General features: G+C 33.3%; 1 protein-coding gene across 1 annotated transcript in view; it reads left to right on the top strand.

Moving 5' to 3' along the window:
* Positions 1-12,680, top strand: part of Cfap47 (cilia and flagella associated protein 47) — a 242,065-nt gene that overhangs the window by 170,919 nt on the left and 58,466 nt on the right. The window contains exons 51-52 of the mRNA XM_051142600.1: positions 4,399-4,527; positions 7,275-7,372. Coding sequence (XP_050998557.1) covers positions 4,399-4,527; positions 7,275-7,372 — 227 coding nt within the window. The remainder of the gene's footprint in view (positions 1-4,398; positions 4,528-7,274; positions 7,373-12,680) is intronic.

Below are 12,680 nucleotides of genomic sequence, written 5' to 3'. Positions count from 1 at the left end.
ATGTATATATGTATATGTATATGTATGTATGTGTATATATCAATCAGTTTCTTAGCCAGATTTACAATACTAGGCATGTTTTTCTTCATATGTCATGGGCCACAAATACAATTATAGAGTAGTTGGTGATACCAATAGCATTCATGCCACTATTATAGCTATGCAAATTATAGCCAACAATCAGTATAAAATTTTCCAACTCATGACTTAGAACCTGGGAAGAGATTTTTTGAAGGAAGCACAAGAAAAGAATTACAAGCAAGCTTTTAGTTGGCTTTGGTAAAGATTTATATTTTTAACAAATTTGTGTTTAATATAAAAATAAAATATGTAAGGTATCACAATAAAGATATTCTCGTGGGCTGGAGATATGGCTCAGAGGTTAAGAGCACTGTCTGTTCTTCCAAGTGTCCTGACTTCAATTCCCAGCAACCACATGGTGACTCACAACCATATATAGTAAGATCTGTTGCCTTTTTCTGGCATTCAGGCATACATGCTAGCAGAACATTGTACACAAAATAAATACATAAATATTTTTAAAAGATATTCTTGTGTTGAGGCTATATTTAGAAAATGTAGATATACTTTTTCTTGAAATATTTGATTTGCCAGTGGACATCTTTGGTGACAACCTCAATTCAAAATAATATTTCCAATGTTAGACATGATGAAAAGCATTGGTTTTCATATGCTTTGAGAATATAATGCTAAGCAAAAGTAGTCCCATTTAAATTCATACGTTGCATTTAAAGTTTGCTCAGTGTATTCATAGTATCCACATTTCCATGGTAAAATTGAAAAACCTTTCCTTCTTGATTTTTTAAATTGCTGTTCCAATAGAGCACATTCAGAAATATATTTGAGAACAAACATTCCAGGATACAGTGAAGTTTTTAAAATATATTTTAATAATTTATTTATATTACATATAAATTGTTATCCCATCCCTTGTATCCTCCTATTCCTCCCTCCCTCCCATTTCCCCCTTACTCCCCTCCCCTATGACTGTGACTGAGGGGGACTTCCCCCTCCCCCCGCATATATGCTCATAGGGTATCAAGTCTCTTCTTGGTACCCTGATTCCCTTCCTCTGAGTGCCACCAGGCCTCCCTATCCAGGGGATGTGGTCAAATATGGGGCACCAGAGTTCGTGTGAAAGTCAGACTCCACTCTCCACACAACTGTGGAGAATGTCCTGTCCATTGGGTAGATCTGTGTAGGGGTTCGAAGTTTACTGCATGTATTATCCTTGGCTGGTGCCATAGTTTGAGCCCAGATCTGCCCATCATAATGTTCTTATAGGTTTCTAGGACTCTCTGGATCCTTCTATTTCCTCATTCTCCCTTGCTTCTCTCACCTAGAGTCCCAATAGTATGTCCTCCCCTCTGTCCCACTTTCCTGGTGAGTGAAGGCTTTCATGGGACATGCCCCTTGGGCTATTGTCCAGATATAAATGAGTATATACCATTTGACTCTTTCTGCTTCTGGGTGAACTCAGTCAGTATGATCATTTCTAGTTCCATATATTTGTCCACAAATTTCAGGACTTTTTTGTTTTTAATAGCTGAGTAGTATTCCATATTGTAAATGTACCACAGTTTCTTTATCTATTCTACTGAGGGACATTTAGGCTGTTTCCAGGTTCTGGCTATTATGAATAAGGCTGCTATGAACATGGTTGAGCAAATCTTCTTGTGTGCTGGAGCATCTTCTGGGTAGATTCGAAAGAGTGGAATAGCTGGGTCTTGAGGAAGCCTTATTCCTAGTTTTCTGAGATAGCGCCAGATAGATTTCCAAAGTGGCTGTACTAGTTTGCATTCCCACCAGCAATGAAGGAGTGTTCCTCTCTCTCCACATCCTCACCAACATTTAGTGTCACTTGAATTTTTGATCTTAGCCATTCTGATGGGTGTAAGATAGAAGCTCAGAGTTGTTTTGATTTGCATTTCCCTGATGACTAAGGATTTCTTAGTGTTTCTCAGCCTTTTGATATTCCTCTGTTGAGAATTCTGTTTAGTTCTGAGCCCCATTTCTCAATTGGATTATTCGGTTTGGTAGTGTTTAATTTCTTGAGTTCTTTATATATTTTGGTTATTAGACCTTTGTCAGATGTAGGGTTGGTGAAGATCTTTTCCCAGTCGGTAGCCTGTCGCTTTGTTCTGTTGACAGTGTCTCCTGCCTTACAGAAGCTTCTCAGCCTCATGAGGTCCCATTTATTAATTGTTGACCCTAAGGCCTGTGCTGGTGCTGTTCTGTTCAGGAAGTTGTCTCCTGTGCCAATATGTTCCAGGCTCTTCCACACTTTTTCTTCTAACTAATTTAGCGTCTCTGATTTTATGTTGAGGTTACAGTGAAGTTTTTATTTTTTTATTTCTGTGTGTGTGTGTAAGTTTAGTTTTATCTTTTCTTCTTAAGTTAAGATAACTCCCAGCAAAGAATATATTAATTTGAGAAAGTATTTTTATGAAATAAATATATCCATAATAGGCTTATTTCATTACCTTATAAAATTATTTAAATTATTTCTTTGTAAAACATCAAATATTATAATGGTATTGTAAATAATTGTTTTTCACATTGTGCTAAATTGTAAAGTATCTAGGAGTTACTCTAACCAAACAAGTGAAGGACTTGTTTGAAAAAAAACCTTCATATCTCTGAAGAAGGAGATTGATGACGACATCAGAAGATGGAAAGATCTCCCTTGTTCATGGATCTGGAGAATTAACATAGTAAAAATGGCCATCTTACCAAAAGCAATCTACAGATTCAATGCAATCCCTATCAAAATGCCTACACAAACTTTTAAAACATTGAAAGATCAATTCTCAACTTCATTTGAAAAAAAAAAAAACCAGAATAGGTAAAACAATTGTGTACAATAAAAGATCCTTTGGAACAATCTCCATACCTGATCTCAAGCTCTACTATGGAGCAACAGTAATTAAAACAGCATGGTACTGGCATAGTAAATTATGTATTTTTAAATAATTTAATAATCACAAATTTAAATTGATGCTCTGGATACATAGCTTAGTAGTAAAGAGACTTAACCTCATGCGCTGGGCAATCTTTGTTATAGAAGTAATAATATATGCCATGTAATATTGTCTTTAAATATTTTATTCATCCAAAACAAATATTACAACCTTCAAAAGCACTGAGCATAAAAGCATTAATAATATACATTGTATGCCTGTGTGTGTGTACCTAATCAGAGCATTTTGAAACTATCACTATTTTAATTACTTAATAATCACATATGACTAATGGCTTACATATTGTTCAGCACAACTCTAAACTTATAAATTTTGGGATAAACTTACACATTTTGACCTTAAGCCATTAACCTAGGAAAAACCTAAGTCTATAAATATGTCTCACCAAAACAACTGAAAATACATTTTTTCCCATATCAGTCATTTCTTCTTCTTAGACACGAGCAATGTGAACATTATTATCATGTCTTGTGGCACTATCAAACCAGGATCAATAAGATTCTAAGTAAATATACCATCTATAGAGTACCTTCACTATGTTCATTGTTTGACTTATACATTTTATGTTTATATATATATGTATATTCTTATAAGAGTGCCTCTCTCTAAAACTTCTCTATAAAAAGACCACATTTCAAGAATATATAATAAATTCAACTCACCATTAACTGAAACCTAAGAATACTTTGATGTTTTATGTCAGCTACCTTTATTTTTCAAGTAGTAAAACAGTAGTAAATACATTTATATACTTATATTAGCTTAAGCTATTCAATATGATGCATGGCTAGGAACACATGATTAGTTTGCAAATCTTCTTTATGTTAAGCTGATATTGAATGATTACAGCCAATTCCAGAATTGTTTTCTAAATATTAACCCTAGTTTTTAGTATTACTACTGATTTTGAACCAGCCCAATTTAGTATACTAAAAATTACAGTAAAAGTTGTTGACTAACAATTTTTATAACAAAGTATGAAACATATGTCTTAAATGTTTATGGGAAAAATTAAACTTGGAATAATATGTAATTTGCAATAATATAAAACAAAATAGTTTTTCAACGAGACAATAAGTAGGAATGTTATAAATGTTTAACAAAGAAAATAGATAAGCACGATCCTCTAGGATCACCAAGTTTCTGAAAGCTAATGCAGACTAATTATTTGCCAATTTGTCTTATTACAGGAAATCTGTTGAAAAACAACTAAGAATTTGATAGTATGTCCTTGAAATTACCTTTAAATTTTTTTATAACCACATCATATTTAATTCTGGTACTACCACTTAGAATTTATATTTCATATGTAAGCCATAGTGAATTTGATGCGTGAGACTAAACATTTCAGAAATTCCTCACTGGTTAACTCTCATCCTCTACCCACATGTTACAGGTGCAATTACATTTTCCGTTAAGAGTAGAGATGAAGAGTATTCTCAGGAAGACACAGATTCAGAGTATGACCGCTCTTCTCAGGATACGCCATCAGATCCATCTACCATTATTTTTGAGGAATACTCTGGTAAACTTTTTATGATAGTGTATTTTGTTATTGCACTGTGGAAATCCTGATCATCATTCATCTTTAAGTTAAATATATAGTTTAAACGCATAATACATATCTCATTTTTTGTTGCATATGTCTGTCAGAATAGAGTATTATATTAAGTTTAATTTTTATATAGATTATTTTCTGAATTTCTTTTTTTCTTGGTTTTTTTTTTTTTTTTTTTTTTTTTGAGACAGGGTTTCTCTGTGTAGTCTTGGCTGTCCTGGACTCACTTTGTAGACCAGGCTGGCCTCAAACTCAAAGCAATTTGCCTACCTGTGCCTCTCGAGTGCTGGGACTAAAGGCATGCACCACCATGCCTGGCTCTGCTTTTTTTCTTTCTTTTTTGAAACTTTTTATTATTTAATTAATTTATTCAGATTGCATCTCCATTGTTTTCCCCTCACTCTTACCCACCCATTCCTCCCACTCTCCCGCTTTCACCCTATTCCCCTCCCCTCTGTGACCGAGGGGGCCCTCCTCCCCCACCATATGGTCATAGGCTATCAAGTCTCATCTTGGTAGCCTGCGTATTCTTCCTCTGAGTGCCACCAGGCCTCCCCACCAAGGGGAAGTGGTCAAATATGGGGCACCAGAGTTTATGTCAGAGTCAGTCCCTGCTCTCCTCTCAACTGTCAAGAATGTCTTGTCCATTGGCTAGATCAAAGTAGGAGTTCGATGTTTACTGCTTGTATTGTCCTCTGCCTTTAAAAAATAAGATTATTATATCTTACCATGAACGCTGTCTGTCTTTGCATTAATGCAAAGCTGTACTTGTTTTCTGTTATTAAACAAAGACAATATACTAAGTTTCTGATAAGATACTAACGAATATATTGTCTTAATATACTGTTTTTCTTATTTCAAAATAGGATATGATAGTAGTCTTATATCAAAACGTGTAATGATATTGTAATTTTCCTATAAATCTTAAACAGTATAAAACATATTTTTAGGAATTGCAAAAAAGAATGTGACAGTAGAGATTTGCAATAGTTAGAATGTACATCCTAGAAAATGAGTTGTGGTATCAGAGTCATGAGAGGGTAACAGAGATGTGAGAATCCAAAGATTCATAATTCACAGTGCAAAGAGGCATAGATGTATACCAAGAAGATATTTTTCTATTTTTCTTTGTTCTTCTTTCATATAATATATCCTGACCACATTATTTTTGAATGAATTTGTAGTGCAGTTCTTCAAAAAAAGTAGAAACAATAGATTTCCTATCTTATTCTCTGTCTCTCATCACCCTCTCTCTTTCCCCCCCACACATGTATACAGACAGACAGACAGACATGTATACAGACAGACAGACTGACAGAGACACAACATATGCGCACATGTACACTGTACCTACATATTAAAGGTGCAACTATATTTTGTGATAAAAGCAGAGATAAGCATGATTTTCAGGAGGACCCATAAGAAAGACAGAAACCTAAAGAAAGATCTGTGTATCTGTCTCTGTCTCTCCCCTTGCCCCCTCTCTCTCTCTGTCTCTTTCTCTTCCCCTCCCTCCCTCCCTCATTTTTCTCTTTCTCTCTCTCCCTCCCTCTCTCTCTCTCTCTTCAGTGTCACATGAGATCATATATAGTGCCTTTTAATTCAATATATTGCAATGCCATGCAAAATAATATACACATGGAGAAGATTTTCAGAAGAGAGACTGATAATGCTATTGCTGTGAACCCCAAATTTATAGATAAGCTGAGCTAATGGAAGTTAATAACTTACTTATACAATTTAATGTAGAATTACAATTCTTTAAAAAAAAATGTAGACACAACAGTATTGATGTGTCCATTCAAACAATTCACTGACATGAGCAAACTTCTTCTACCTGTGGTAGCTCAACATTGAAAAACAAAATCAGAAGTGATAAGCTGTGCAGATGGGAACAGCTGGACAGAAAGAAAATGGATTTGGTGCAAGCACAGCACCTTTCTATGAGGGGACTTACTGGCTGATCAAGATTTCAGTTTTTGGTGCAGGAGTTTGGACATCAACAATGGCAAAGTTTTCTGCTCTGATGAAAAACTGTGAACTCTGACATAAACATCACCTTACTACTTTGCCTAAACGTCTATCTTTCTTGGAGTTAAATTGCTAGGGATTTTAAATACTCCCATGGAACTTAAGCTTCATAATCCTGACCCTCTCAATAATCTAAATTCTTACATATCTAGGAATGAAAAGTTCTTCATTGTAATATATTGTTTAGATATTTTTGTATAAATATATAAATGTTATAGAAGCTTAAGCATTTTTCCTTCAGAGCATTCATGGTTGACTTAAAATTAAAGCTTATTAAGTTTATTGTGCCAGGGAAGTGAATGAATTACAGGCATAAAAACAGGAACATTGCATATTTACCTTACCACACAGAATGGGCCTTCTCTTATTGCTCACCACTGTAATGAAAGTAGCTTCTGGTGTTCTCAGATTTCTTGGTAAATCTAATAAAAGGAACTTCAATGCCATCAATGGTTGTACATGCTTGTAATCCCAGCATTGGAGACTGTAAGATATGGGAATTATGTAGAATTTAATGTCATCCTCGGCTACTTAGTGAGTGCAAGAAAAAAGAAAGAAAATGGAAAGGAAATTTTGAAAATATCATGTTTATGAATATCAAATTTGTATACAGTTCCAATGCCTATATTAATAAGTGGTTGTTTACTGTTGTTTCTTTAGTTTTTGTTTTGTTTTGTTTTCAGATGAAAAGGTAAAAACTCTAAAAATCTGGTATCATCTTGAGATCCACAGCTCTCCTGGACCTCCTGTAGATACAATTGAACTTCATTGCATTGCTCTGGTAAGAGCTCAGTAAATGTTCATAAACTCATTTGCAAAACACTAAGTTTCTATCCTTAAAGCATATTTTTCAAAGGAATATATTGACATTAGTCAGTCAGAATCACTCTAGACTTTAAATGCTTTGGAGAAATATCTTTTAATTATGTGGCATTTGTAGTGACTTCTCTACTTAGCATTCTACTTTTATATTTCAAGAGTTCTGAAGTTAACTTTACCACATCTCCTTAATTCTCCACATTTGTGGTAAAAGTGTAACTGTGCGTTTAGACTCCAGTATGCATTCTTCCTGATATACACAGTAAGGTGTTCTCTTTGAAATATATTATAGTTCTTGCATAGATTTTACGTGGGACTGATTACCAATGAATTTTTCTTAATTGAATTATTCGTGTGTTCATAAATCTGTATCCAAAACTGCTTAATAATGTCAAACAGCAAGATCCTAGACTTAATAATTTCAAACACCAGTAGTTTAGATTTAAGTGAAATAAGATGATGTTAACTGTTAATAATAGATATAATCAACATATTGTTCACATCCAGATAATTAAATTGAGCATAATCCAATAAATGCTATTTTTATACAACTAATTACTCTGAATCTTAAAGTTTAGCTCCTAATAATATAAAGTGAGAAAATATTTCTAATACTTTGAGCCTATAAGTTGATTATATCCCAAACTGTTTTCTGGATAAATCTCTATCGAAGCATAGAAAATACATGATGGGAACATTGAAATGCATTCAAATGTGGCTTGTGAAATCATGTCTTCTAAGTGGTAAATCATCTCGCTTGATTATAGTAGGATCATTTCTTAGAATGAAAATGACCCAATTCCATGCCCTACTGTTTGCTGTAATATAGAGACATACTTTTTAAAAAATATTTTATTTTATTTTATGTGCATTGGTGTGAGGGTGTCAGTTCTTGGAGTTACTGACAGTTGTGAGCTGCCATGTGAGTGCTGGGAATTGAACCCTGGTCCTTTGGAAGAGCAGGCAGTGCTCTTAACCACTGAGCCATCTCTCCAACCCCATATGGAGACATACATAAAAGCCTATTTTCATTCATTTTATGTTTTAATGATTTATTTATTATTTTTATTTTATGTATAGAAGTTTTTTTGCCAGGATGTATCTATTTTTTTGCACTGCCTGCATGCTTGGTACTTTTGAGGCCTGAAAAGGTTATTGGATCCCTAGGAACTCAAGTTTTTAGGAAAGTTATAAAATGTCATATGAGTGACTGAAGTTAGATCCACTGCAAGAGTGACAAGTGCTCTACACCAATGAAGCACCACTCCAGACCCTCATAAATGTTATTTTTAAACAGCATAAATGTAATTATACAACCTCTTGATAAATGAAATGATTACTGAATTAAAAGTTCTTTATAAAGCAGTGTAGAAAAATATTAAATAGACTTAAATTGGGAGTCCAAGACACTACCTTAGAAAATGTGCCATTGCCTTCCTCACTGAGTATTTGTTTAGCATGAGTAAGAAGATGAGTGGATATGTGTAAAAAGATAGCAAGCATACATGCAATTCTGAAATCAAAACAACTGCACCTTCTCACTAAGAGTTGCTATGCCATTGAGAAAATACTAATGAAAATATTGATACCTGTTTTTGACATTTAATTTTGAATGGTAAAAATTGTTACATGGGTTGGAAAACTCACAATATTACAGTATTTCATGTAGCTATGTTAATTTGTAGAGATTGCAAAGAAATTGATATGCATATCTTACATTTAGACATTTCTAGTATGTTTTCATTGTTTAACTTAAGTAGATGTATTGCCCTTTCATGAGTTTATTGCTTTCCATAAATACTGTAGCTACTATAGTCTTCTCCTTGTGATTAAAGTCAGCTTTCTGTTTTAATTAAATGTTTACTTTCTACTAAGGCTGGTTGAAATTTTTTTCCCAAGTAATTCTACGTTGATATTATTGAATGATATTGTTTTAAACTCATTGAGTTTTCCTGCATTTCTAGTCATAAAAATGTATACCTTCATTAACTTTCATATGTGAAAACTAACTTGAGAGATTGACTTTTTAAATATGAACATACAGTCAAGCCTTTGTATGCTTCCTGAAGTGTGTGTTCCTTAGTACTTTCAACTGTATACTAAAATTGTTTTCTTCACATAAATATAACTTCCCCATGTTTTCAATTATATTTGTTGATTTGTTAAAATGTTTTGTTTAAACTTAAGCTTATAAAATATAGTAATAGTGTGTTCAGGATAGTGAGACATCTATGATTTCCAGTTATATCTCGGGTTTTATTATATTTAATATGATTTTTATATTTTGTTTACACAAGAATGAACAGTCAAATTTATTCTGACATGCATTTCATATATTGTTTGTATTATAAAGATCTCTATGTTATGCTTACTGTAGAAGGTCTTTAGTTACTGTTTACTATAGGCTTAAAAAATTTATTCTCAGTAAATAGCAATTGAATTTGAAGACAGTATTTTTTTGATGATGTAAAGTATTTAGGAACTTTTTTTGTAATTTTAACATTTATTTGAATTGTTAAGTAGAAAACTAAAAAAAAAAAAAATCCTCCTGTACACCATACAGTTTAGATGTAGGAGAAAAAGAGTAAAAGATTTTCCTCTTAATATATTCAGGAACTCCAGCAAATACTTTGTGAAAATGTGTGTGAATAAAACTTTATATGCCGTACATGGAAAAAGAACACTAGAGTGAGGTCAAGATGGAAGATGTTTAATTGATGGGTTTGTTTTTAGCAAGTCCATCTTTTTTTTATAATAACCAATACATACTTAATATTTAATATATTTTAGAAATTTTAACGAAAAAAAAGACACCTATTTTGAGATATTTATATCCACAAGTGAAAAAATATATTGTGAGTGGAAAGGCAAGGAAAGGTCAGACGAGAATATTGTGATTGCCCATTTCTTCAATTTAAAATGTAACAACTGTACAATTATCTGAAACACTATGATTTTAATACAGGTGCAAAAAGTAATACCTTTGCACTGTACGTTTGAGTTTGGACTATGAATTGTGAGGTGAAAGGGGTAAGAGAAAAGGTGTACAGGATATGTGAAAATACAGTGGCATGCAGATAAGAGGAGCAGAGAAATGAGAATGACATTTCCAATTTATAGCTGCCTCCCTCATTTAACCAAGTTCCAAACTACTGTAACTAACTTTTCAATTTAAGAAAATTGTAGTGATAGATCATAGATAAATCTTCCTTTGAATCACATAGTAATTTCAAAATGCCCAAAGCACTATTTGTTATTGACTTGATAATTTTTCAAACTTACTAAAATTAAATCTAAAAATTTCCTCAATGAAATTTTACCTAAATTAATAGTACTGTTTGTTTTCCACACCAAATATGATCACTTTATAATGAAATAATCATTATCTTCTGGGAGAAGATATAGTGAAATGCATTTCCTGCTATTTCCTATTACTTTATGATTGACTAAATTGTTTACATGTGAAAACAAAACCTTTACTTGAGCCCAGAAAGGAGTAATGAAGTTTTCAGTTAAAACACTTGATAAATGAATGTTTTGCTCTTGAGAAAAAGTATGAAATGACAATCAAGGGACAAAGTTAAACAAGTGAGTAAATAGTGAGATGATAAAGTTCTGCTCCCATCTCAAGTTGCTGCCTCAAGCAATGCTTTTCAAGCACAAAGCATCCTAGACAAACTTAAAGATTGTGAAGTGCTTCCTGTATCAGATTTTTCACCTAGCTACTTTAAGTATTGTCAGTATTCAGCATGTCAGGCATTTGATTGTGTATGGATTCTATTGGCAAGAAATTAACATGCTAATAGAGCTAGAAAACAAACAAAATCACTGAAATGAGAAATTTCATAGGAAGTTTTGTTTTGTTTTGTTTTGTTTTGTTTTTCGAGACAAGGTTTCTTTGTGTAGCCTTGACTGTCCTTGGACTCGCTTTGTAGATAGACCAGGCCGGCCTCTTCTTCCTCTGCTTCCCAAGTGCTGGAATTATAGGCTCATTAAAGTTTTAATGGTATTTTCTTTAAAACTCAAATAAAAATCCCAAAAGTGGCAAACCTTGTCTCGAAAAACCAAAAAGAAAAACTTCAATGGCTTTCAAGACAAATGTTATAAAGTTTAATCAGTTTTCTATCATGTTAGCTATGTAGCACATTAGTAGCAAAAATAAATTTTGTGATTATAGTAAAACATTTTTTTTGTTGAAAATTAGTCTAGAGAGCTTATACTCCAGAGATTACCAAGATATTGCTGTTAGTAAGCATTTCACCATTGCTGTGTAAATTCTCACTTCTGAAAGAATTAGAGAATGTTTCTAGACCTCCTATGTAATCAGATAGAGACAGGTTGCCATTGATATAGCAAGGATGCCAAGGAGGCCCTGTGATATTAGTTCCTCATGACTTCCACCCTCACATTCTTTCTAATCTTAAGATTTAGTGAAACATAGCATATTATAACTTTCTTGTTATAAAAATTTTTGCTTTTGTTACACAAGTTATAGTTCACAAGAAAGCAGTAAGTTTAAAGTTGATTTCAAGTGAGGCAAAATGGTACATGATTATAATCCCAGAATTTGGGGAATGTAGATAGAATTTTGAATTCCAGGCTAACAGGGTCTTGAGAGAAAATTCTTGACTCAAGAACACACACACACACACACACAATATCTATTTTGTGTTCAAATGTGGATAAGAATGATATACTTTAAAAGAAATTGTATATTCTAAACTCTAATATTCTATTCCTTTTTAGGCCAGAGTTTGCATATTGAATGTGTAGTTCTTAAAATGTGAATAGGTCAAATATGTTATTTTCTTTTAATTTTACTACGTGTGTGTGTGTGTGTGTGTGTGTGTGTGTGTGTGTGTGTATTGTTTTTATTTCTTCGGGTGAACTGTATCCAAGCTCTATGAATACAAGCTTAGGCTGATCCCAGAATATTTCTTTGTTCTAACTCTGTCTAGGCCTGGAAGCTTCTAGCTTTTTGTACAATCTAATCTTCTGTAACCTAGACCTTGAAAGCTTCAGTTTCCAGCCTCTGTCTGCTTACCTATGCCTGAAATGTTTTCAGCCTCCAAGACTTAGCACTGAATAAGCTCACCCTTTTCCATTCTTTCTAAATTTTTACTGGTTGATTCAACTCAGCTGTTCTAGCCCAAGTTCCTCTCCAAGCTAACTGATTCTATTTGGCTTCTCACTGAATTGCTCTGCTTGATGTCAAGCTAACTCTTGCATTATGTTCTAATCTTCTGTCTCCTTCTTATTCTCTGTAAAAC

This window comes from Acomys russatus, chromosome X (genome assembly GCF_903995435.1).
Source record: "Acomys russatus chromosome X, mAcoRus1.1, whole genome shotgun sequence".
Taxonomy (NCBI): Eukaryota; Metazoa; Chordata; class Mammalia; order Rodentia; family Muridae; genus Acomys; species Acomys russatus.
The sequence above is the reverse complement of the archived record's forward strand: the minus strand, read 5'-3'. Positions and strand labels throughout refer to the sequence as shown.